This window comes from Neofelis nebulosa, chromosome 17, assembly GCF_028018385.1.
Source record: "Neofelis nebulosa isolate mNeoNeb1 chromosome 17, mNeoNeb1.pri, whole genome shotgun sequence".
Taxonomy (NCBI): Eukaryota; Metazoa; Chordata; class Mammalia; order Carnivora; family Felidae; genus Neofelis; species Neofelis nebulosa.
Window position 1 is genome coordinate 12,564,051 of NC_080798.1, and position 26,696 is coordinate 12,590,746.

General features: G+C 41.8%; 1 protein-coding gene and 1 long non-coding RNA gene across 7 annotated transcripts in view; one reads left to right on the forward strand and one right to left on the reverse strand.

Moving 5' to 3' along the window:
• On the reverse strand, window positions 1-16,723 carry LOC131500222 (zinc finger protein 227-like). 6 transcript variants are annotated; one of them, XM_058709066.1, is made up of 8 exons: window positions 16,579-16,721; window positions 15,903-16,065; window positions 14,084-14,153; window positions 13,578-13,639; window positions 12,443-12,528; window positions 10,542-10,668; window positions 8,857-8,979; window positions 1-5,084 (listed from the first exon to the last, which is right to left on the reverse strand). In XM_058709066.1, the coding sequence occupies exons 6-8, from the start codon at window positions 10,573-10,575 to the stop codon at window positions 2,968-2,970; spliced, it is 2,274 nt and encodes a 757-aa protein (XP_058565049.1). In that variant the 5' UTR covers window positions 10,576-10,668; window positions 12,443-12,528; window positions 13,578-13,639; window positions 14,084-14,153; window positions 15,903-16,065; window positions 16,579-16,721; the 3' UTR covers window positions 1-2,967. The 6 variants fall into 6 exon arrangements, with proteins under 6 accessions (XP_058565049.1, XP_058565045.1, XP_058565046.1 ...); XM_058709062.1 differs by lacking the exon at window positions 12,443-12,528 and having other exon boundaries at window positions 16,579-16,723; XM_058709063.1 differs by lacking the exons at window positions 12,443-12,528; window positions 16,579-16,721 and adding an exon at window positions 16,387-16,572.
• Window positions 16,312-26,696, forward strand: part of LOC131500234 (uncharacterized) — a 19,467-nt gene continuing 9,082 nt past the window's right edge. Inside the window, exons 1-2 of the long non-coding RNA XR_009256197.1 lie at window positions 16,312-16,410; window positions 26,390-26,432. This is a non-coding gene — a long non-coding RNA (uncharacterized LOC131500234). The remainder of the gene's footprint in view (window positions 16,411-26,389; window positions 26,433-26,696) is intronic.

The following is a 26,696-nucleotide window of genomic DNA, read 5'->3' on the forward strand; positions in this document are numbered from 1 at the left end:
AAGAAGCAATGGAGGGGTGTGGTCCTCAATGGCCTGAAAATTGTCAAGCTCCTTCTAAGTATAGGGGGGAATGGGAGGCGAATAGATGACTTAATGCAGGGCTGGTCAATGGCCAGAACTGCTCCCCAACTTACCCTTCAAAGGAACTATTCCTTTACATTCGCTGTCCTAGTATCTGCAAGGGATCATTAACCGGGTAGGTTCTCATCTGGATATGCCCAACTTTGGATTAATGATTCTATCAGATACTTTTCTTCATGGTCCAACAAGGATATTTTACTTGGTTTAGAGTTGGTGACCTGAGACTGGGAAAACTTATGGTAGAGACTATGCCATTCAAAAGTCGCTTCTAGCTTTAGTTGTCCAATACTCCATTCTTTTCCCGTGAACAACAGAACCAAGTTGTAGCTGGGAGAGCATGTCCATACTCTTCAGTTAGTATGTGGATGATACTGGGAGTAACATTTTTTATGCTTAGAGAATGAAGATGCCATTTGTAATGGGGCAAGGCTACAAAGAACACTATACTGCTGAACTGAGAATTGGTGGTTCGAACTCATGGTTCATTCTTTCTACCTGTCAACATCCTTATCTACCTACCTACTTATCATTTGCATCCCCGCAGTAGTGAGGGGCATATCTATTTCTCAGGCCTTAATTTCTAAATACCATTCCCCACTGTGAAGAACAAGGTCTCCTAAAGAAATAACAGATTCCATGGCTGGGGTGGGGGACTACAAGATAAGTATGGGACATCATATTGTGCCAGCGTAAGGATGTGCTCAAATTTATTTGAGTAAATAGGTAGGGGCACTGGTGGCGGGCGGGGGAGGGGTATGTCGGTTAAGTCTCACTCTTGATTTTGGCTCAGATCATGATCTCACAGTTCACGGGATCAAGACCCGCATCAGGTTCTATGGTGACAGTGCAAAGCCTGTTTGGGATCCTCTCCCTCTCTCTCTGTCCCCTGTTCACCCGTACACTCTCTCTCAAAATAAATAAATAAACTTTAAAAAAATGAGCAAACAGTACAGATATTGGCTAACATATGTTGAGGGAATGATGATGGTAGAAAACCACTCTTTTGCAACCATCAGTCAGTCGATTTAGGCCGCATTTAGCAACGGATGCTAAAAGTAGTGGACGAAAATCTGTTGAAAAACAAGCTATTTACAGAACCAGAATATACCTCCCCACAAAGTACTAATTACAAAGGTAAAAATGGTAACTTTGCAGTGGAAAAACCCGGCTTACCTACCTTAATCGAGTTAACCAAGTTATCATCACCTAGAATAGGACTAACATACCATGTTTCCTTATGTGATACACCAAGGACACATCACTTATGGAATCCTTATGCCAAAAAATGCATAATTTAAATCCAATAATGAGAAAACCTCACACTAATCCAAACTGTATAACACTCAAGAATATCAAGGTCATTAGAAATAAACAAGAAGGCAGTGATCCAGATTAAAGGAGTCTAAATGAAATGTATAAACCTTGACTAGATTCTAAACCAGAAAGAATGTGATATATTATCAGGACAACTGATAAAATTTGAATAAGGTTTGTAAGTTAAATAGTGTTATGTATCAGTATTAAATTTTCCTGATCACTATACTTGTAGCTGTGTAAGTAAATTAAATATCCTTGTTCTTAGCACATACACTGACGTATTTAGCTGCAAGGGGCAAGAGGTCTGTAACATACTCGTGGTTAAAAATTCTATGTGTACAGGGACACCTGGGTGGCTCAGTCGGTTGAGCAGTTAAGCATCTGACTTTGACTCAGGTCATGATCTCATGGTTTGTGAGTTCGAGCCCTGCATCGGACTCTGTGCTGACAGCTTGGAGCCTGGAGCCTGCTTTGAATTCTATGTCTCCCTCTCTCTCTGCCACTTCCCCACTAGTACTCTGTCTCTCAAAAATAAATAAACATTAAAAAAAATTTTTTAAGTTCTATGTGTACATACAGATATCAGTATGTGTGTATATACACACATTCACATACAAGGAGAGAATGATTCAAACATGTTAACTCATCAATCTGAATAAAGGGAATCCAAGAGATGTTATAGAACTTACATTTCTTGGAAAGTTTGATATTTCAAAATAAGAAATTTAAAGAAATGCAAAAATACATATGAAACAAAATACCATCATTTAGCGATAACCAGAAATACCTATTCATCTATACCTTTTCTAATGAGATCACACAAAACCCCATGCCTTGTTTTTTTCAGGTTAATATATTCTGGACATCTTCCAATATCCCGAACTATAAATTTACCTTTTCCCATCTGATGTTTGCATAGTGTCCTACTGGATTAATAAATCATAAAATACTCTATCCAACTGATTGTTTCCTATTATAAACAATGATGCAATGACCATTCTTTTTTATACATCTATAGCAAATACAAATTTACTTCTGAATATCAAAGCTTCATCCCAGGGGATCTATTCCTTAATTTTAATCCAATATGCCATATGAAATAAAGCAATCATAGTATGAATTCTTGGTTCTAGGAAATTTAAGTCAGTAATTTTATTCACTTTTCACAGCTTTACAGCTTTAGTAAAAATAATGGTCACTGTAAATAAGTATAAAATATAAATTAAAGTAATCCAGAAACCTCCCTGACCACCTCCCCCCCGCCAAAAAAACTAGCTAGTATATATATGGCAAATATCCTTTTCACACAGTATCTTTAGGCATGTATTTACTTTTAAAGACTATAGCAGATGGATCTTGCCAAGAGGGTTACAAGCTATTCCTCCCCCTTGATACTAGTTCCATTCCTGGTATTATGGTTCCACGTCACCATTTTAATGGATGTTAGAAAGATTCCATCTGAAGAAATCCCTTTCCACTCTCAATACTTGATAGTTTATCACCAGCAACGACCCTCCAAATATGTGATGACGTACATCCTGACAGAAGCCATTAAGACATTCTTCACTTTCAACGACTCTTGCCAGTGTGGACTTTCTGATGGTACGTAAGACGTGAAGGGTGACTGAAGTCCTTACCACATACGTCACATTTGTATGGTTTCTCACCAGTGTGTACTCTCTGATGGGCTTGAAGACGCGAACTCTGACTGAAGCTCTTACCACACTCTTCACATTTAAATAGTTTTTCCCTAATGTGAACGCTCAGATGGACTCTAAGATTTGAGGGGAGACTGAAGGCCTTTCCACACTCTTCACACCTATGGGGTTTCTCTCCTGTATGGACCCTCTGATGATGGCGAAGGTTCAAGCTCCTCCCAAAGCCTTTCCCACACTCCTCACATTTGTAAGGTTTTTCTCCAGTGTGGCCTCTCTGGTGGTATATAAACTGTGAACTGTATCTAAAACCCTTTCCACAGACATCGCATTTGTATGGCTTCTCCCCAGTGTGGACTCTCTGATGGGACTGAAGACCAGAGGACTGACTGAAGCCCTTACCACATACACCACATTTGTATGGTTTCTCTCCAGTATGGACTCTCTGGTGTACCCGAAAGTCTATGGCCTGACTGAAGCTTTTGTCACACTCCTCGCATTTATAGGGTTTCTCTCCAGAGTGGACTCTCTGATGAGCATGAAGATTTGATCGCCAGCTGAAGCCCTTCCCGCACTCCTCACATTTATATGGTTTTTCTCCAGTGTGAATTACCTGGTGCAGTTTAAGATTTGAACTGTAACTGAAGTCCTTACCACACACATCACATTTGTATGGCTTCTCTCCAGTGTGGACTCTCTGATGGGTTTGAAGCTTTGATGACTGGCTGAAGCCCTTCCCACACGTTTCACATTTGAATCGTTTCTCCCCAGTGTGGACATTCTGATGGACTTGAAGATTAGAAGCCTGACTGAAGCCCTTCCCACACTCCTTACACTTGTAGGGTTTCTCTCCTGTGTGAACTCGGAAATGGATATGAAGATCTGTATTACGGGTAAAGCCCTTCCCACACGCCTCACATTTGTATGGTTTCTCTCCAGTGTGGACTCTCCGATGGCATATTAGCGGTGAATTATGACTGAAGCCCTTACCACAGACGTCACATTTGTAAGGCTTCTCCCCAGTGTGGACCCTCTGATGTATGTGATAGTGTGCAGCCTGAGTGAAGCCCTTACCACACTCCTCACATTTGTAGGGTTTCTCACCCCTGTGGACCCTCTGATGAACACGAAGATTAACACTCCAGCCGAAGCCCTTACCACACTCTTCACATTTGTATGGTTTTTCTTCAGTGTGGACCCTCTGATGGCATTGAAAATTTGAACTCTGGCTAAAGCACTTACCGCACTCGTCACATTTGTAAGGTTTCTCTCCGGTGTGAGTCCTGTAATGAATGATAAGGCCTGTGCTGCTACTGAATCCCTTGCCACAACTGTCACATCTGTAGGACTTCTCCCCTGTGTGGTTAGACTGATGAGGATGAAAAGCGCTCTTACCGAAGCAACTGCCAGGTTCGTGACATTTATTGTGTTTCTCTCTTGGGCGAATTCTCTGAAGAGCCTGCAGGTGTGGACACCGACTGGAGCATTTCTCTCCTGGGTGAACATTGTGAAGTGGAAGCACTGAGCTATAACCGAAACCCTTTCCACACTCACGACACGGAAAGAGATCCCCTCCTGGGGGTACATGTCGACTGAAACCGTCGCAAATGCTTTTGCCGCATTCATTGTATTTATAGGGTTTCTGTTCTGTGCCAGTGCTAATACGATCGCTAAGTGATTGCTTCATGAAGGCCTCACATCCACTCAGGTTATTTTTCACATTAACTTGCTGACCTCTACTCTGCTCCGGTGACTCACGCGGGTAGGTATTCCCACAAGAATCCTGAGTTCTCAAAATAGATACACCTGCAGTGTAACTGGAGCTACCTGCTTTAGGATTCATTCCATTATTCTCATTTTCAGAAACCTGAACAGAATCACCGTGGAGTAACTGGGAACGCTTCCTCTGAAGACAGCTGGTTAAATCACTTGCCACCTGCTTCCAGATCTGCCAGCAGGATAGTTCTTCGTGTGAAAGGTATTTTAATGCAACTTTTCGAAGAGTCTCCATCTCCTTTTGATTCTTGCTGCCTAAAAGAAAAAGCAATATTCAGAGATAAGGACAAGTGAATGCTTAGGTACAGAAACGTCAGGATTTCACATGTAGGCCCTACGATAAGGCCTCCACAAACCATGGGGAAGGTCACGTCTATACAGTATCATGTAACCTTTTATGTGTTTCCATGCAAGTGGAAGCAAAAAATGGGGTCAACAGACTCTTAGCCACTAAGTGTAAATGTAACCCATTTTAGAACCATAAATTTCATAGATTAAAATGAGAGCTTTAAGTTTGAAATCAAATGACTGCAGGGCAACAAAGACAAGCCACATTCTATCCTACAATAACATCAATTAAAAGCGTACTCACCTTTGCCCTAGTAGGCTTATGGTAAGAGGCATCCTCCCCAGTAAGATTATAAAAGCTTATAGGCATTAAATAGTATTTTAGGTCCTGGCAGAAATCACACATAGTAAGGACACCACTGTATGGAATGCTTGTTTCAAAAAAAAAAAAAAAGAAACAAAGAAAGAAATGCTTGTTTCAGTTCTAAACGCACACCTAAATATTATATTTATGCTGGATAAAGATGTAAAATATCTGATCGAAGGTCATGGCTAAAAATGTATGGAAGCCATTGGCTTAAAATGTTTGAGTGGGGCTGGGTACCAAAAGTCCTTCATTAATTTGCTTAAGTGGAAAGTTACATTCTAATAACATAAGCTGAAAAATCTCAACAGGTATATATACGTTTCTAGGTATGTTAGGTGAAGATGCCCATGCCCTAATCCCTGGAACCTGTATGTTCACGTATGTAGCAAAAGGGCTTTAGATCTGATTAAATTAAGGATCCTGAGATGGGGAAGTTATCCTGGATTATGTGGATGTGTCCAAAGTCATCACAAGGGTCATTATCAGAGGGAGGTGGGAGGGAACTGTCCCGGGCCTCACCCTATGCATCTCTGCCTTTTGCTGGTTCGGATTTGTATTCTTTTCGGGGCACCTGGCTGGCTCAGTCGGTTGAGCACGTGACTCAATCTCGGGGTGTGAATTCAAGCTCCACGTTGGGTGTAGAGATTACCAAAAAAAGAAAATCTTTTAAAAAATAAATAAATAAATAAATAAATAAATAAATAAATAAAAAGGCTGAACCTCACTCCTGAGGCTAAGTCTGCAGGTGAAAACGAGACCCAGTGAAGGGAAGCAAGTATCCAACACCCTGAGCGCATCAACCATGAAGCGACATAGGAAGGGGAAAGGACAAAAGAAGGGGTACATCCATCACTCGCTCACAGAATTCATTGCCTTTGTATTCCTTTGGCTATAATGCAGTTATAATTGTAAGTATAGAGCTTTCCTGTGTTCTGTCATTCTAGTGAATGCCACCTGGGTCCTAAGAGGGTGGCCCTGGAGAGCCCAGCTGGTGTCTGACGTCTTGGTGGGTGGTCTCGTGGAGGTCTGTGCCCTTAACCTGTGACGCTGGAGCTAACTTCGGGTGTTTCGTATCAGGACTCACTACAGCATATCAAAAGGCTTCTCACATTGCTCTATCAGCTAGTTAATATCACTAGGATGCAAGTTACACTGGAAAATTTAGAAAGTCTGTAATTTTCTTTCCTGTTAGGACCCTTCTCATGTCCACAGGTACATATACCAGTCTTCTGATGCCTGGAAATGTCCAATTTGAACCTACTGAACATCTACCATATATGCGTTCTGTGATCGTTTAGGTGTTAGCGAGAGGGGCAGGCGCTCAGCTGGGAAGCTGGTGGCTTCCATTCATATGTAGACAACCTGAGCCTCTTCCCTGAGAACTGACGAACTGAAATGCCTTGCGTCCTTGGCACTGATAATCTCTGATAGTTTAGTTATCCATTCTGATAACTGGGAATAGCTTTTATCTTCTAAGTTTACTCAGTATAAATCTTTACATATTCCAAGACATCTTAGAAATGAGAACTATGTTAGACATTCACTGGGAGACGATGTTCCAGAACAATCCATTAGTCACATTAGTGTGCTCTAAACCTATGAGCCACCTCTAGGAGTGACAGAGATGGGATGCCCACTTGTCTCCAGTATCTGTAAGCTTTTTGTTTTTAAGAATCTACAAAAATAAGCCCTTTAATTTGTCCTCTTGTGACCTGCAAAGAGCACTTTAGCACAGTTTTTGTATGTGGGGCATGGCTGCAAAATCCTGAAACATGCTGATGGTGAAGAGGTCAAAAAACCTTTGAGACAAGGTGACAGCAAATGCTACAAGATTTGTTAAAAGACAGACTTGGTCTATTATGCAAAACTGAGAAGTGACAATACTTAGGGTCGGCATTCCTGAGGTTGAGTCTGCATGTGAAAACGAGACCCAGTGAAGGGAAGCAAGTATCCAACACCCTGAGCGCATCAACCATGAAGCGACATAGGAAGGGAAAAGGACAAAAGAAGGGGTACACCCATCAATCACTCGCAGAAGTCATCGCCTAATTTATCACGTTTGCAGACAAGCTACTGTTTCATTTTCAGGCAGAGGGAGAGCCTATGAATTTACTTGATCTAGGAATATCTAATTTTTAACTTCTAAATGGGTAGAACTGAGAAATATGCCAATTAAAGACAAAGGGCACTAGGAGAGAGAAAGGAAAGGAGATCAAAGAGTGAAGTGAAAGGTGAAGGAGAGAGAGAGAGGGCAGGAGAAAGGAGGGCGGTAAAAGGCTGGGCGGGGTGGGGCGCCTGGGTGGCGCAGTCGGTTGAGCGTCCGGCTTCAGCCAGGTCACGATCTCGCGGTCCGTGAGTTCGAGCCCCGCGTCAGGCTCTGGGCTGACGGCTCGGAGCCTGGAGCCTGTTTCCGATTCTGTGTCTCCCTCTCTCTCTGCCCCTCCCCCGTTCATGCTCTGTCTCTCTCTGTCCCAAAAATAAAATAAAAAATGTTGAAAAAAAAAAAAATTAAAAAAAAAAAAAAAAAAAAAAAAAAAAAAAAAAAAAAAGGCTGGGCGGGAAAGTAATCAGCCTGTCTGGGGACATGGACAAGGCATTCTTCCCATCCGGGAAAGGCTGCTATTGAAAGGCTGGTACTGTAGCTCACTTCTACAAGAACAGTAACTAGGTAATTGACTTACTCACTTAACAAGCACGTATGGGATCACCTTCTGTGCAGAAGGCCCACCCGAGGCTTTGAGTAGACACAGCAGATAAAACTGCCCAAATTCCTACTTCCTGGAGAGATAGAGGACGCACAAGTAAATAAAACTGTGTTACCAGGTCAGGAAGCGATCGGTGCTTAGACACAAAATAAGGCAGGGTGAGGGGACGGAGAAGGGAGAGGACGACACATTAAACAGCAGACGCAAAAGGCCTAGCTGATGTAGGTGAAACCCGAGCAAAGACCTGAGTAAGGGAGTGGCTGCGGACTCTATGCCCAGGCAGAGGGGGAGCCAGTCAAAGGCCCTGAAACAGCAGACGACACTCCAAGGGGGCCAGGACACCAGGGATGATGGAATCCAGGGTAAAAGCAAGGCTGATCATAGAGGAACCCGGTGAGGCATCCAGATGAGGTAGGGCCTTGCAGGCCACTGTGAGGACACGGAGAGAAATGGGAAGTCTCTGGAGGGTTTTCAGCAGGGGAACGGCGTGATCCCACTTGCTCCCTAAAGAATCACTCAGGTCCCATGTTGAGAACAGATGATAGGAGTGCAAGGGAGGAGGCAGGGAGACCAATGTGGAGGCTGCTTTCCCAGTCCAGGCAAGGGATGACAGTACTCGGACAAGAGTGGTAATCACGGGCGTGGTGAGAAGCAGATTAGCTGGTACCTGAAGGAACAGCCACATGGTTCTCACTGGAATATCCATTTCTTTGGGTTTCTCTTTCCATCATCCAAAGCTTTTCTTCTGCCTCCAACTGGGACATCATATCTGGCTTGAAGGGAAGATGTCCTATGAAAAGGCAGATATATATTTTTAAGATGAACACAAAGCTGTATTTTTGTCCAAATTCTACAATCCTTAGAACCTCTAAAGTGACAATTTAAGAACTTTTTTGATCACAAACCATAAGAAATGGATTGAGGTCATGACCTAGTCCGTGTCTAGACAGAGATAAAATTAGATCTAGCCAATGGCTGTTCTCATCCTATTTCCCACTCTCACACCACTCACTGCAAATGGTCAGTTTGTGCCTCAACGTGAGCATGTCTTCATAAGGAACTTTGATGGTTTCTGCCCTTATTCTTGTTTATTCTATTTCACTGAAAAATAAAACTCCAGTACAATGTATTAATTCCATGACCCACCAATGGGTCACAGCCATAATCTGAAAGATAAAGTATTTGAAAAACATAGAAGCCAATTTATAATTTATAATTCCCATTTATAGTTAATTTTTTTAAATTTTGTTTTTAATGTTTATTTATTTTTGAGACAGAGGCACAAAGCACGAGCAGGGGAGGGACAGAGAGAGAGGTAATACAGAATCTGAGGCAGGCTCCAGGCTCCGAGCCGTCAGCACAGAGCCCAATGCGGGGCTCAAACTCACGGACCATGAGATCATGACCTGAGCTGAAGTTGGCCGCCCAACTGACTGAGCCACCCAGGTGCCCCCCATTTATAGTTAATTTAAAGAGGATTTCTCAACTGCGGCACTATGAATATTGTGGACCGGCTACTTCTTTGTGGTGGGGGTTGTCCTACACGCTGTAGGTTTAGAAGCATTGGCAGCCACTAGGTGGCAGTAGCACCCCTCCCCTCTAGTTGTGACAATCAAAACAGTCTCCAGACATTGCTTTGGGGGGGGGGGGGGGGGGGGGGGGATGGAATCATCCCTGGACAGAACTTTGCCTGAGCAGAAAGACCAGGAAAAACTATGCCTGCAGTCCCAGGGATTAGAAAAACTTGTGCTTTCAAGGTCAGGGAACCATTTTTTTTTTTTTTTTTTAATTTTTTTTTAACATTTATTTATTTTTGAGACAGAGAGAGACAGAGCATGAACGGGGGAGGGGCAGAGAGAGAGGGAGACACAGAATCGGAAGCAGGCACCAGGCTCTGAGCCATCAGCCCAGAGCCTGACGCGGGGCTCGAACTCACGGACCGCGAGATCGTGACCTGAGCTGAAGTCAGATGCTCAACCGACTGAGCCACCCAGGCGCCCCAATCAGGGAACCATTTTAAAAGGTCCAAAGCTTTGGGGGCGCCTGGGTGGCGCAGTCGGTTAAGCGTCCGACTTCAGCCAGGTCACGATCTCGCGGTCCGTGAGTTCGAGCCCCGCCTCAGGCTCTGGGCTGATGGCTCGGAGCCTGGAGCCTATTTCCGATTCTGTGTCTCCCTCTCTCTCTGCCCCTCCCCCGTTCATGCTCTGTCTCTCTCTGTCCCAAAAATAAATAAAAAACGTTGAAAAAAAATTAAAAAAAAAAAAAAAAAAAAAAAAAGGTCCAAAGCTTTGAAATGAGGACACGGGCTCTCAATAGGGGTGAGGTTCAGTGTCACAGTGCGCCTGTACTTACCCACTGAAAGCAGGTTCTCGAAGTTCTCCACCATCACATCTCGGTACAGCTTCCTCTGGGCAGAGTCCAGCAGTCCCAGCTCCTCTATAGTGAAGACCACAGCCACGTCCTTGAACGTCACTGCCTCCTACGACATCAAACACACACAACCTCGATCCCATAATCTCCACTGGAAAAAAGCCGGGATTGAAAAGGGTAAAGAGGATTACCAAAAATCTTGTTGCTGATTTGAAGGGAACCCAGGCAGATTTCAGTCCCAGAGCTGTCCCCCATTCACTGTCCCCTCCCGATCACCCCCATAAAGCTTGGATTCTGTCCCTGCAATTTTCACAGGCCTTTGGCAGTCCTCCAGGACAGGCACACGGCTTTCTGTGTTCAATGCACATACCGTATCCACCTGCAGCATTCACAGCTGGTGAAGGCACAGATTGAGTTCAAATTTCAAAGTTTTAATTACAGGACCTTGGGGGAAATTCCGTAACTTGCCACTATCTCAATTTCCTCTTTTCTTTAATGATGTCTAAACCACAAGGTGTTTGAAAACATTAGATAGAGTAAGTGCATGTAAGCCACAGAGAGTGGTGCCTGGCACATCTCAAAGTGCTCAATAAATCTGAACAATTACTATTATACGGTCTCATTCCATTTTGTGACCAGAGACTCTAACATTCCTTAGAATATGATTTGTCTTAATCAAAACCACACTCAGATACCACCTCACGCCAGTCAGAGTGGCCAAAATGAAGAAATCAGGAGACTATAGATGCTGGAGAGGATGTGGAGAGACGGGAACCCTCTTACACTGTTGGTGGGAATGCAAATTGGTGCAGCCGCTCTGGAAAGCAGTGTGGAGGTTCCTCAGAAAATTAAAAATAGACCTACCCTATGACCCAGCAATAGCACTGCTAGGAATTTATCCAAGGGATACAGGAGTACTGATGCATAGGGGCACTTGTACCCCAATGTTTATAGCAGCACTCTCAACAATAGCCAAATTATGGAAAGAGCCTAAATGTCCATCAACTGATGAATGGATAAAGAAATTGTGGTTTATATACACAATGGAATACTACGTGGCAATGAGAAAAAATGAAATATGGCCTTTTGTAGCAACGTGGATGGAACTGGAGAGTGTGATGCTAAGTGAAATAAGCCATACAGAGAAAGACAGATACCATATGGTTTCACTCTTATGTGGATCCTGAGAAACGTAACAGAAACCCATGGGGGAGGGGAAGGGAAGAAAAAAAAAAAAAAAAAAAAAAGAGGTTAGAGTGGGAGAGAGCCAAAGCATAAGAGACTGTTAAAAACTGAGAACAAACTGAGGGTTGATGGGGGGTGAGAGGGAGGGCAGGGTGGGTGATGGGTATTGAGGAGGGCACCTTTTGGGATGAGCACTGGGTGTTGTATGGAAACCAATTTGACAGTAAATTTCATATATTAAAAAATAAATAAATAAATAAATAAATAAATAAAAAAAGAATATGATTTGTCTTTAATCAATACAAATCATGTATAATTAGTTCCAGATTTTTATTTTGTATTTATTTTTTCAGTTTATTTATTTTGAGAGAGGGAGAGCATGCACACCCGAGTTGGCGGAGGGGCAGAGACAGAGGGAAAGAGAATCAAGCGGGCGCCACACCCAACACGGAGCCCAACGCAGAGCTCGATCTCACGACCATGAAATCATGACCCGAGCCAAAATCAAGAGTCAGTCGCCCAACCAACTGAGCCATCCAGGCGTCCCATAGTGACAGATTTTTAATTTTAATCAATGCTGCAAAGATCCTTTTACAGAGATTTTGGCTAAGAGCAGCAATTGCAAAGTCACAGAATAAACACTTCCAGACTTTGCAAAGAATAGCAGATTTCCCTCTCAAAAGGTTTTCCCAGTTCACCTTTCATGCAAGAGTACAAGTGTTCCTGAATCTCTAGACTCTGGCCAAAGAGGACAGAACTCCTGTTTAAAAAAATCTTCGACAACCTAAGTGATAAATACACAGAAAGACTTTGTTCACATCTGCATACGTTTACTTATGAGTGACCATTATTTTCTCCATAAATTTGCCTTTTTTAACACTCCATTTCTTTTACTCATATACCAATTAAGTTTTTCTTTATCATACTAGTCTTTTTTTTTTAACGTTTATTTATTTTTGTGAGAGAGAGAAAGACAGAGCGTGAGCAGAGGAGGGGCAGAGAGAGACAGAGACACAGAATCTGAAGCAGGCTTCAGGCTCTGAGCTGTCAGCACAGACCAGAGCCCGACACAGGGCTCAAACTCACGAACTGCAAAATCATGACCTGAGCTGAAGTCAGACGCTTAAACAACTTAGCCACTCAGGCGCCCCTCTTACTAATCTTAATAGAGTTATTAAGCCTTTCTTTAACGTATGTAAGTACAGCTGACCCTTCAACAAGGGTTTGAACTGCATGGGTCCACCCTATATACAAATTTTTTACAGTACTGTAAATGTATCCTCTCTTAAAATTTTCTTAATAATGTTTTTTTTCTTCTAGCTTATTTTATTGTAAGAACATACACAAACATAACATATACAAAATATGTACTAATCAACTGTTTATGTTATTGGTAAGGCCTCTGGTCGACAGTACGCTTAAAAGATAAGTTTCTGAAGAGTCAAAAGTTAATATGTGGATTTTCAACTGTGCAGGGGGTTCAGCATAGTTTGAGGGTCAACTGTAGATCCCACCAATGCCAATACTGCAAATACAGAGTTAAGAATGCAAGTGAAAAAGGAATGCAGGAAAGTACAAAGAGCTGGTTTGTAAGCAAAGCAGGAGTGTACATTACTTTTGTCTATTTCAAATTGCTATTACTTTTTTCAGAGATCGTTTTGTGAAATAATAAAGATAAAACAGCACACACACATGCACACAGAGTCTGGCCAGAACATGCACTCAAAATCTGTTGTTTTCCACTAACCTTTCCAAGGAAGAGAAAAAAGGATGTGCCTAATCTCTGAAAGGTAAAAACACACCTTGGGAGCCACAAAAGAATGCCTTATTTACCTGAAACTTGGTCATTTTCTCCTGCTCCTTCTCGGAAAGGTCAGAGTCCTGAGAAGGCATAACTGGGGAAGGACAAAGAAGCCATGAGATGCAGGCCAGGGCGGCCATGAGCCCATGTGGATCTTTGCAGAAATTACACGAGAGTTCTCTTACTTCCAGGCAGTTGCAGTCACATCCAGCATGGTAAGGAAAGCATGGAGTAGATTCCAACTACTAATAAGTTTGTTAGTCAGGGGCCACTGGACAGTCAATAGCCTGCAGAATCAAATGCAGTAACCCTACTATAAGAATTTTCCATCCTGGGGACAGTAGGAAATGAAGGGCATTGTTAACAACATGTATAGGCTTAAAAAAAAAAAATGTGGTTCTAAGTCAAAGGCCTCGGTTTAAATCCTGGAAATGATACTTACATCTATGTAATGTCAGGGGTGTTAAAGAAAAAACTCTGTGCTTCACTGTGGTCATCTGCACGTGAGGACAGGATACGAACTGCAAATCATACTCACCTCATAAGGTTTTCCCCGGATTAACAGCAGATGGAAAGTTCAAAGAGCCAGGAATCCTTTATTCCTGCACCTGCAAAAAAGCAGATGATACTTTGCATTATAAACTGTATTTGCACAGGTCTTTTCTCAAAGCAGCAAAAAAGACCAGAAAAGTACCTGGACTTCATAACGCTCTCCTATGAAACTCACCTTTCTTCTCTGAAAATCCTAATTCTGACTTAACATTTTCTCTTACTGAACAATTCTTTCCCCGGGGGTGCCTGGTGGCTGGGTTGGTTAGACATCTGGCCCTTGGTTTCGGCTCAGGTCATGATCTCCTGGTTAGTGAGTTCTAGCCCTGTATCAGGCTCTGCGCTGACATGGCAGAGCCTGCTTAGAATTCTGTGTCTCCCTCTCCCTCTGCCTGTCCCCCACGCATGCTCTCTCTCTCAAAGAAAAAATAAAATAAACATTTAAAAAACAATAATTTGTTGCCCAGCTAGTAACATTTCATCGACACTGGCATTAGTTTTCTAAAAAGCATCATTTCGAGTCAATTTACTTCATGAAGTCAATAAAAGGCTTATTGGTAAGAGCCTTTTAATCCTATGTGCATAGAGATAAAGAAAGATACAAAATAAAAATCAAGAAACACAGAAGACAGATTGAGAGGTTCCAACATTTGTCCAATAGGAGTATGAGGAAAAGAGAATGAAAGAAATGGCAGAGAGGTCTTACTTCAAAAGATAATTGTGAGTTCATACATAGAAATTCTGAACAGTATAAATAAAAATATTCTCTTAAATCATACTGAAACTCAAGAATGCAAAGAACTAAAAACTGTACGTAAATAAGAACTAAAAACAACAACAAAAATCCTTAAAGCTCCCAGAAAGAAAATACGGTTTACCTAATAGAAATGACCATTAGACTGACAGAATCGGGGAAACAGAATGGAGATCTGAAACAACTGAACGAGATCTCCAAAAGGAAGGAAAAAAAAATAATGGTCAACCTTGAATTCTATGCTGGACAGAGTGACTACTGACACAAGGGAGGAAAAAAAAATTTTTTCAGCTGAACAAAGATGAAGAACATTTATAACTAAATGAGCCCTAAAGAAGCAATGGTAAAATAACAAAACAAAACAAAACAAAAAAACTCCAAAACAAACAAAAAGACCCTTGTAAGTATGTTGGTAAGGTCTTTGTGATTTAAAACAAACCAACAAAAAGCCCAAGAAAGATCTGACCAATTTGGAGGGTAGTTAGAACAAAAATATAACCTATCCCACAGAACCTACCCTACAGTTAAAAAAAAAAAAAAAAAAAAAAAGGTGGTGGTGTGGGGGTGCGTGGGTGGCTCAGTCAGTTGAGCATCAGATTTCGGCTGGGGTCATGATCTCACAGTCTGGGTTCGAGCCCCACATCCGGCTCTGTGCTGACAGTGCAGAGCGTGCTTGGGATTCTCTTTCTCCTCCTCTCTCTCTGCCCCTTCCCTGCTTGCTCTCGCTCTCAAAAAAAAGAAAACCTTAGTCTCAGAGACAGATAACCGTTTTTCATCCCAAAGCAGTTGCGAGTAAATAAAAGAGGAATAAGAAGAAAGGAGAGCAAAAGGAAGAAATGTAAAACGTGGTAAACTGAAAAATGAAGACATATTTAAAACACACGCGCGCGTGGTATAAAATCCACACTCACACCTACCAACGGGGAGATTAAACACCGGCAGGCTGATGCGACCAATATTTGCGCATTTTCCTACTGCGAATTTACTGACTGAAAGAAACCTGATGAACTGAAAACAGAGGACAGGACAAGAAAGTACCTTCGCTGGTACGTACCCGGGGCTATGCCGTGGGCGGCCAAGAAGTCCGTCCTTTCTCCCCTTTGCGACCCCAGGGACGCGGAAGAAAAGGACGCGGTGGGACGGCACGGCTGGCTCTGTCTCCGGGATCAAGCGTAGCGGACATCCCCAGGTGCTAGCGCGGGGTGCCTCGGGGCTTCCTAAAAGACATCGATAGAGCTGGGGAAGACCTCGGTGCCCGGGACGACGACAGCAGGGCCACGCTGTCGATGCCCCTAGAGCCCTGAGCTCCCTGTCTTCACTGGGGCTTCCAGGCAAAGGGGCGCTGGTGACCGAATTACTCTATCACGAGCGAGAGCCAACCCGTCATCCCGTGCCCCGCCGTTCTAAGCTCTGGACACGTACTGTCTTCGTTCAGTTGGAATCACAACCCTACCCAGTAGTTTCTCGCTCGCTCGCTCGCTCGCTACCGTACGGAGGAGGAAAGGAGAGCGCAGAGAACAACTCGCCGGGTATTGTACCGATAGAAGTAGCAGCGCTGCTCGGTAAGTGGGGGAGGAGAGCTGAGGGAATCCAAACTTCTGCCCTCCGTCTCTCGGCCTCCGCCGGCGGCCGCGACTCCTCCATCCTAAAAAGGCCGCCTAGGTAGCGACTAGTCCCACGCTCAGGCCGAAAAGGCTCGGAGGGGTGGGGGGGGAGCAAGGCTGACTCACCTCCCGACCGAAAAGATGGTGGCAGCCTCGCTTTTCCGGGGCGGAAGTGCCTCTGCCTACACGGCGCCCCAGAACTACACTTCCCGGAAGCCCCGGGGGGAACAGGAGGCGCAGCGGCCCCTTGTTTCCGGAAAGAGTTAAGGACTACATTTCCCAGAAACTCCAAGAGGAGGAAGAACTTTGCCCGCCCGCCTTAGGCCACTCCCTTCCCTCCCAGCAAATCTCCCAGCTGGTAATGCGAGGACTACAACGATCAGAAACCGCTTTATGGCTTCCCATTTTGCCGCCCTAAAGCTGTTCTGTGACGCCAGTGAAACTGAGTTTTTCCCACTGACAAACAAAACGTAATTAGCAAATATTTGAAGAGTCAGAGACTTAAAAACAGCTTGTAAGAAGATCACGTGATCCTTTAATAACGAAACTGTACCTACTACTAGACGAGAGAAAACGATAGCCTTTATTTTGCAGTTTCAGACACTTTTTAGATATAAAAACGAATGAAAGACCAAAAAAAAAAAAATGGAAGCAAAACGTATTGTAGATTTCAACTTTTGTTAATAGCACAAATAAAGCACTTGGCTACTGAGGACAGCCAGACATACTCAAGAGCAAAAAGACAAGCTTCAGCATATTTGTATGATCAATTTCCCAAACATTCCTCAGAGAAATTTCCGAATTTGAGGATGAATACATTATTATTTAATGTATTAATACATTAATACATTAATGTATTAATACATTATTAGATTTTTATGCAACAGTCACTGTAAAACTCTTGTTTGCTGATATCTATGATAGAACAGATGTTTCAAAGAAATGAGGGTGGAGAGCAGAGAGGAATACCTAAAAATATCCACATATCCACTACAATATATGTTTGCATTTCTTATTTACTGAACATGTTAGGCAGGAAAATAGGCATGAGCGACAGGAGGATGGACCTTAGATGTCCTGACAGAGACCCCCAACCAAGGACCGCCCAGGGACCACCCCATTCCATCCACCTAGCAGGTTTGCGTTACAACATCCCAGCAAAGGAAGAGTTAAGTTTGTTGCACTTGTGCAGAAAGCAGCCTGTTGTCCTTATTTAGCTTAGATCTCTAGAAATATGAATAGAAATAATGTTGCGGTTTCCTTCCCCTGCAAGCATTTCGAATACATACTGGGAAAGGACATGTGTAGCTAATTAGCATGTAATCCAGGCCCGTCACTCAAATGTTGAGATCCAAGGACCCTCCAAAAGAAAAAATTGATATAAGCACATAGCCCAGAGTTTCTGTGGGGCCATTCCTTCTGTTATACACCGTTTCTTGTGAAGTACTTTGTGCATGCTAGGGACTATTCCAAACACTTGAGACTCTGGGATTCTCCATTCACAACTGTCTTTTTGAGGTAAATACTATAATTTCCTCCATTTTACAGTTTAGGAGGCAGAGGCAGAGGAAGGGTAAGTACTTTGTCCACGTTACTAAATTAGTAAGTGCCAGTGCCAGGTTTCAAAATGTGGCATTTGACACCCAGAGCCTGAGTGCTAACCACTGTTAGCCACATCTCGTATAACCAACACGAACAGATACTTAATTTCAATCAATTTTTTGGCCTCCCTGATGCCAAAGAGATAGAACATAACATGGAAATTCAGTTATCTTCACTTGCATTTCTATCCAGTGCCCTCAAGGCAAGTCACACAACCAGGAATCTTCTATGTCGTTTTCCTCTTCAAACCCATCTTCCACTCATGTCCAGCCATAGTGAATAACTTGTACTCCTACAAAAAGCCTCTTTGTATCTACTGTTCATTACATCACATCCCACTGCTCTATTCCCTTCTAGGGCTTAGTCTTCATCTACAGCTTAAATCTTCCCTGTTCCCGTAAGACTTCTTGTGGGTTTTGTCTCATACATGAATAAAAGCCATGTGTAATAACACAGACTACAGATTTGAAATCAAGCTGCCTGGGTTAAAATTCAGTTCTTCCACTTATTCTGTGAACTCTGTTCCATTTTTATTCACTTGCAAAATGGAAATAATACTATGACTGATATGATAAACAAATTAGTAACTACACTGAAGGGCACTGGAAACTCTACCTGACTCATAACCACCCTATAAAAAGCAAATATTATCCTCAGGTGACGGGAAACATGAATAAGGGATGAGTAGTTTAGCAACTTCGCTTTAAGATCATTAAAATTAAGAGCAGGGCGCCTGAGTGGCTCAGTTGGGCATCCAACTCTTTTTTTTTTTTTTTTTTTTTTTTTTTTTTTTTTTTTGAGAAAGAGAGAGAGAGAGAGAGAGAGGGAGAGAGAGAGAATCCCAAGCAGGCTCTGCAGTAGTAGTGGGGGGCTCAACTCAAGAACTCAGCTCAAGTTTGGGGGGCTCAAACTCAAGAATTGTAAGATCATGACCTAAGTCTAAATCAAGAGTCAGACACTTAGCCAACTGAGCCACCCAGGCACCCCAAACTCTTTATTTCAGCCCAGGGCATGATCCCAGGGTCATGGGATCAAGACCCACATTGAGCTCCACGCTGATAATGAGCCTACTTAAGATTCTCTCTCTCCCTCTGCCCCTCTCCCTGGCTTGTTCTTTCTCTAAAGAAAAAAATAAAATAAAATAAAATAAAATAAATAAAATAAAATAAAATAAAATAAAATAAAAAATAAAAAAAAATAAAATAAATTTTTAAAAAGAACTATTTCCTATGTTTGTTTGTTTTAATGTACAGCATTGAGATTAAAAACACAGACTTGAGGCTGTAACACCTTGGGCTCAAATGGCAGTTCTGTCTCTTAAAGCGTTAAGTTTTGGGCAAACAGTGTAAACTCACAAAGAGTAAATGAAAAAGAAAAAAATAATTTTCCTTGTCCAAAAGAGGCATTTTCTCTGCCCTTTTTCTTAGAGCATTTCCATAGGGAACCCAGTGCTTTTTGGATCTTTTTTCTGACTTTTAAATACATATGTAAATCTTGTTAGAGCTAAGTAACTTCTTACCAAGTTTACAATCCAGAAGTGTTTTTCAAAGGTCTGGGCTTTGTCCCTTTTAAATGTAAATATCCGGGCAAATAATCTAGTGTCCCTATCACTGTGGGAGTTTAACCAAGGTTTCTTTCTCTGCTAGCAGGGGAGATAAGATACATTTCATTATTCCCTCGGATAAGGTCAATTAACTAAGAAAATTCCCAAGAAAAATTAGCATAAATTTATCAACGAATTTGCAGCAAACGGTGTAATCAAGCCCTCTTATAGGAAGACAAGATATCGTTAATCCTGAGAATACATGTACCTAGTAGTTAAACATTTAACAGCATAAAAAGCTTGTAACTGCTTGCCTGTATACACAGGGCGAAGCTTCTTTATTTGTAATCTCTTCCCGCAAATTACCTACAATACAGTACTCTGAATATGAGTATTCAGTAATAAGCTTACTTTTCTACATTATGTAGCGAGAACTTTGTGTTAGTAGGAGGTTGTATTTCCAGCTACCTCTGCTGAAAAAATAAATAAAAGGCGAATAGCATTACCTGGCTCATAAGGCTGTTGAGGTCATTTCATAAATTAGTTCGTATAAAAATGATGAGGGACCACTATACCAATGACACTACTTGAGAGATGAGCATAATGAGACCAAGAGAGATTAGGTAACTCGCATAACGTTGTTCTGCTAGGAAGTGGCAGCGGTGACTGGGAGGTGAGGAAAGCCGGCTGGAGCGCCGGGAGACCTGCAGACCAGGCGACACGGAGACCTGGGCCGCCCCGACCAAGGGAAGCCAGAGGCGCTGCAGACGGGAGGCTTGGCAGAGGGGAACGCAGACCTCTTCCAACTCCACCCTCCGCTGCCTTGGGCAGCTCCGGGCTCGGGGAGCTCCCTGGGAGGGAAGACTCCGCTACTGGACAGGAAGGCGCGCACCAACCTCGCCCTCCTACCGCGAAAGCGGCTCTTTCCGACTGGAGGGAGCTCATGGACCACTTCCCAGAATTCCCTCGCCAGGCCTTCCAGAAGCGGAAGTGCTCCAGGCTACACGTAGCCCAGACTACATCTCCCAGAATGCCCGAGATAAACGACGCCCTCAGCTCCGCCTCCTAAAGCGGAAATACTTCCGGGTACCCTGAGCGGCTGGGTATTAACTCCTTTAATGCCAGAGTGAATCTCGGCGGAATTGTGTCATTTTAGACTGCAAGGGTCTTCCACGGTGGCTCCTACAGATTCTGTTGTTGAAAGCTGATCAGCACTTTAGTCGCGTTCAAGGCGCTCACAAGGAGGTCGGGGTAGGGCAGTGAAGAATCCCAAAAAGCTGCCCTGTAGGAGTAAAAATAAGAGGGAAATGGATTGTTTTTGGTAGAGACCTAAGACAAACTCCAAATCACCTCACTAATTGAAATTGGATTAGAGTGAAACGTTTGTTACTGTCTTCAACCACCTAGCAAAAACAAATGAAAATCTTTTCTAGAGAAAGAGAGCATCATCCTAGGCTTCAAATTATTTCTGTAATACTAAAATATATTAATAGTGGGCAAAATAGCCCTTGGAGATAAAACCATTATGAGGCATGGAAAGAAACACTTCATAAGTTTCAAATTATCAAGAATAACAGCTTTGCATTATCAAAAGCAAACTTTAAAAAGCAAAACTGACAGAATTATAGGGAGAAAAACATTCACAATTAGACTGGGAAGTTTTTTTTTTTTTGTTTTTTTTTTAATTTTTTTTTTTCAATGTTTTTTATTTATTTTTGGGACAGAGAGACACAGAGCATGAACGGGGGAGGGGCAGAGAGAGAGGGAGACACAGAATTGGAAACAGGCTCCAGGCTCCGAGCTGTCAGCACAGAGCCCGACGCGGGGCTCGAACTCACAGACGCGAGATCGTGACCTGGCTGAAGTCGGCCGCTTAACCGACTGCGCCACCCAGGCGCCCCTAGACTGGGAAGTTTTAACACATATTTAGGAAGAATGTAGAGTCTGGAGAGCATTTACTAAAACAGAAGAGAAGCTGAAAATTAAAATGGAAACATTCATCTCAGGAATTTAATAAACAGAAAACAAAAACTATAGTAAGTAGATGGAATGAAATGATGAAAATAAATTCATGAAATAGAAAACAAAATAGACTGAAGTTTTTGTGAAGGGCCAAACGACGATTCAATGAATAAACCAATAAAATTGACAACGTCCAGTAACAGTGGCTAAGAAAAAAAAAAAAAAGACAGAAATGACATACTACCAATTTCAGTGATAAAAATGGAAACATCAATAAAGATATTAAGAAAACATCGTGCAGAACATTACAATGATAAATTTGAAAATACATGTGAAATGGTTATAAACTCCTAGAAAACTCCAGCTTAAAACTAAAATCAGTTTCTACTCCTGAAACCAATATTACACTATATGTCAACTAACTTGAATTTTTTTTAATGTGGAAAGATACCTAAAATAAACGTATACAACAATTACACATAATACTTAGTGATAAAATGTTGAAATTTTTATCTTTGAGAACAGAAAACAGAAGAGAATGCTAAATACCACCCCTTTCATCAAATTGTACTGGGCCTTGTATGCAGCAAACTGGTCAAATTTACTTGTCAATTCTAATAACTTTGTTGTAAATTATTTTAGACTTCCTAAATACATAAACACACCATTGGTAAATAATGACAATTTTGTTTCTTCTTTTTCAATCTTTACATTTCTTATCTATTTTTCTTTCATTTGTACGTTGAAAAGAACTCTTGTTCCTTTTAGCCTATTCACACTTTTTAAAAAGATTTTTGCGGGAGTATTTTAAAGCAAACTGCAGAACGTTTTTTCAGTAAAATTAAATTGAAATCCTGGACACATGTGATAAAATAATTTTGTATTTATTCCTTTCTTTTCCCCATCGAACACTTTCATTTGCTCCTCTGACCCATAGGATATTATTTCATCTGAAGTACAGTTGACTCGAACAACACAGATTTGAACTGTGCAGGTAGACTTATATGTGGATTCTTTTTCAATAAATACAGTAAAGTACTATAAATGTATTTTCTCTTATGATTTTCTTTAAAAATTTTTTTAAAGTTTATTTTTAATGAGACAGAGACAGCAGGAGAGGGGGAGAGGGAGAGAAAAAGGGGGACAGAAGATCCCAAGCAGCCTCTGCACTTCCAGGACAGAGCCTGACTTGGGGTTCGAATTCACGAAACCACGAGATCATGATCTGAGCCAAAACCAAGAGTCAGACACTTAAAGACTGAGCCACCCAGGAACGCTTCTCTTATGACTTTCTTAATAACATTTTTTTTCTCTAGCTTACTTGAAAATACAGTGCAATATTCAAAATACATGTAACAACATATTTGTGGGGAATAAGCTTAGGAATCCCCTGGGCTTACACCAATGGGTTAACAAGGCATAAAGAATTACAAAGCGATATGATGCTCACACCCGAGTTTGGGTAAACAAGATTAGCAACCCAGAATAGGGAGGTGTAAAGGCACAAAGAATAGGGAGATGCAAAGGCACCCCAGAATAGAGAGGGGTGCAAAGGCTCCCAATACAAAGGTATATGAGGTAAGCAAGATTAGGCATTCAGGGCGAAAACGCCCCCCAATTTAGTGCTATAGCATAAAGCTGCTTTCGCAGGAGGGAAGGAACAAATTAGGTAAACAGGTAAATTGGGTTATAGACCACTGTGCTGCGAGTGAAGTTGCCCAGAGCGGAGATGATTAACAAAAGAAAAGGTGCCTTGTTAACCTTGAGGTTATTTCCCCTATCTGTCTTATCCCCTAGGCTAGCTAAGATAAACATATACAGCACCTCCTGTCTGCCATTAACAACCATCTGCCCATCTTCCCGGCACCAGGATTTTGTTTTATATTGACCCAAGCCCCAAACACTGTGTATCTTCAAAACCCCCTTTTCCCCTCATGCCCATGAGCTAATGTTCACCGATTCAATATCTCTTTGTGCACACCCACCGTGTTTGTAAGCCTTTTGATCTTAATAAATATGGGGCAAAGACACTTATTCGGGGCTCTTGTCTTTTCCTGGACATTAACCATCTCTCACTTTTTATCCTGCATCCTGCTCTCTTGCTAGACGAGAGAGAACTTTAGACCCAGAGTCTATGACAGATGTTAATTGTTTATTGGTAATGCTTTGGTCAATAGTAGACTATTAAGTTTGGGGGAAGTCAAAAGTTATACACAGATTTTTTACTGGGTGGGTTAGTGTCCCTAACCCCTGTGCTGTTCAAGGGTCAGCTGTATTTCTTTTTGTGTGTCTTCTTATGCAGAATATGTGTGGTGTGTTTTCGTGTGAACATATTTTTTTTTTCTTTTTTTTTTTTCTTTTTTCTTTTTTTTTTTTTTTTTTAAAGTTTTTTTTTTTTTATTTATTTTTGGGACAGAGAGAGACAGAGCATGAACGGGGGAGGGGCAGAGAGAGAGAGGGAGACACAGAATCGGAAACAGGCTCCAGGCTCCGAGCCATCAGCCCAGAGCCCGACGCGGGGCTCGAACTCACGGACCGCGAGATCGTGACCTGGCTGAAGTCGGACGCTTAACCGACTGCGCCACCCAGGCGCCCCTGAACATATTTTTAATTTATGTAAGTAGTATTGATGAGGGAGCCAAAGGCAAGCTGAGGGTAAAGCTAACACCATGCAACTCTCCCCTCTCCCCCGAGGTGGGATATGTGTAACATTTCTCAGGTACCCCTAGCTGCCCAAGAACAAAGGAAAGGGAAAAACAAATGGTTAAATGATGGAGATCACGATCATGCAGGGCACGAATCTCCATTAGTTTGCAACTGTCTTAATGATTTATAAGAAAAAAGGAAATCGCCAGAAACCTATAGACTCAGTTTCCTGAGCCCCAACGTCATTCTCCCCTCCATAGTGATGTGGGTAACGAAGGCAAGAAGAAAATGTACACAAAATTAAATTTGTTTATAACCTGCAGCCCATTGACAAATACTTGAGATAGGCAGAGTAAAACATTCCTCCAAGAAACTCCCATCTTTCTTAATGTTAATGCCTTACTAGAGGGAAAAATAACTTTGGCTCAACCATAGCAAGATCTCCAGTATCTTGTGAGTCTTCTTTAGCATATGAAGATCCTTTTGGGAACTTCCCCTTGCCTTTACCCACCCCCTCAACTCCCAGGTATACAATCAGTCACTCCTCACAACCCCAGTGCAGCTCTTTCTACCCACTGATCATGTCCCCTTTATTTAGTAAAATCATCTTTTTGCACCAAAGACATCTAAAGAATTCTTTCTTGGTCGTTGGCTCTGGACCCCATCATCACTCCAAAAACACGTCAGTATTGTGTTATAAAACTTAATTGATTTTTTTAACTTTCTTCATTCAGTATTATATCTTTAAGATTTGTCCATGTTTTTAGCATACATCTAATTTATTTTATAAAATTCACACACAACATCTTATCTATTTACTCTTCCATGAAAGATACCCAGTTTTCCATTGGCAATAATGATGTGATATGTCTCCATACTCCTATACAAATGTATGATAATTTACTTAGGACACATATCTAAGGAGTGCATTTGATGGTTCACAGCATATTCATATACTTATATTTATAAATAATAGCTAGTTTAATCTTTTTTATTTTCAAGAGAGAGAGAAAGCGTGTGTGAAGGGGAGAGGGAGGAAGAGAGAAAAAGAGGGAGAGGGAAAGAGAGAGAGAGAGAGAGAGAGAGAGAGAGAGAGAGAGAGAGAGAGAGAATCTTAACCAGGCTCCATGGCCAGTGCAGAGCCCAACATCAGGCTCCAAACAGGGCTCAGTGTGGGGTTCGATCCAACCACCCTGGGATCATTACCTGAGCTGAAATCAAGGGTTGGATGCTCAACCAACGAAGCCACCGAGGCGCCCTGCTAATTTAACCTTTTGAAAAAGTGCTGGACTGATTTTCCAAAGCCTTTGCACATTCCAAAACATCTCCACTCACAGCGTATGGCAGTTTCAATTTCTCCACTTCCAATCATTTTATTATCAAGTTTTGTTTTGTTTTGTTTTGTTTTGTATATAGCCAATCTGATGAATGTGGAGTGCTATCTCATTATGGTTTTGATTTACATTTTCCTAATGTTGACCATCTTTTCATGTGCTCACGGGCCATTTGTGTATCTTCTTTGGAAGAATGTCTATTCCCAAATGTTTTGGCACATGGTTTAATTGGGCCATCTGTCTTTTTATTGATGATGTGGGCTATTTGTCTTTTATTACCAAATTGTAAATGATCTTTATATATTCATTCCAGTTATAACTTCATTATAAGAGATACAACTTCATATATGATATGAAAACAAATATTTTTTTTCTCCCATTCTGTGGATGTCTTTTCACTTTCCTGGTGGTATTTTTTGAGACACAAAAGTTTCTAATTTTGATGATGTCCTATAAATCTATCTTTTATTGTTGTTCCTTGTGCCTCCATGTCATATCAAGAAACCCTGACTAATGCTAAAAGTTTTATAATGTTTGGTTCTTACATTTAGGTCCTTGATCCATTTTGAGTTGGTTTTTGAAAATTGTGTGTGGTACGGGGTTCAACTTCATCTGCGTGTGTATATCCATTGTCTCAGCGCCATTTGTTGAAGAGATTGTTCTTTTGCCATTGAGTTGTCTTGGCACCCTAACTGGATTTTTAAAATTCATTTATCGTGTCCTACATTGGATAAACAACCTTAATGATGAAGAAATCAATTTAACAAACTTTGTCTTAATTTCTGTGCTTTTGAAACTCCCAAGTTTCAAATTTTCAAAATTAACTTTATAATTTATCCTTTATATTTAGGGCCTTTAATCCTTTTGGAGTCTACCGATGCATGTGTTATTAGGTGAGGAACCACTTTGTTTTTCTGCATATACAAAAGAAATGCTTAAAAACGAGTAGTGCTATTTATGGATAGAAAATTCCATAATTTAAAATATGCTAAACTAGTATAGTGATCTACAATATCAGTGCAAACCCAATAGAAATCCTGGCTTTATGGGGTACCTGGGGGTCTCAGTCAATTGAGCATCCAACTTTTGAGTTTTGTTCAGGTCATGATCCCAGGGTTGTAGAATTGAGCCCCATGTCAAGTTCTGCACTGAGCATA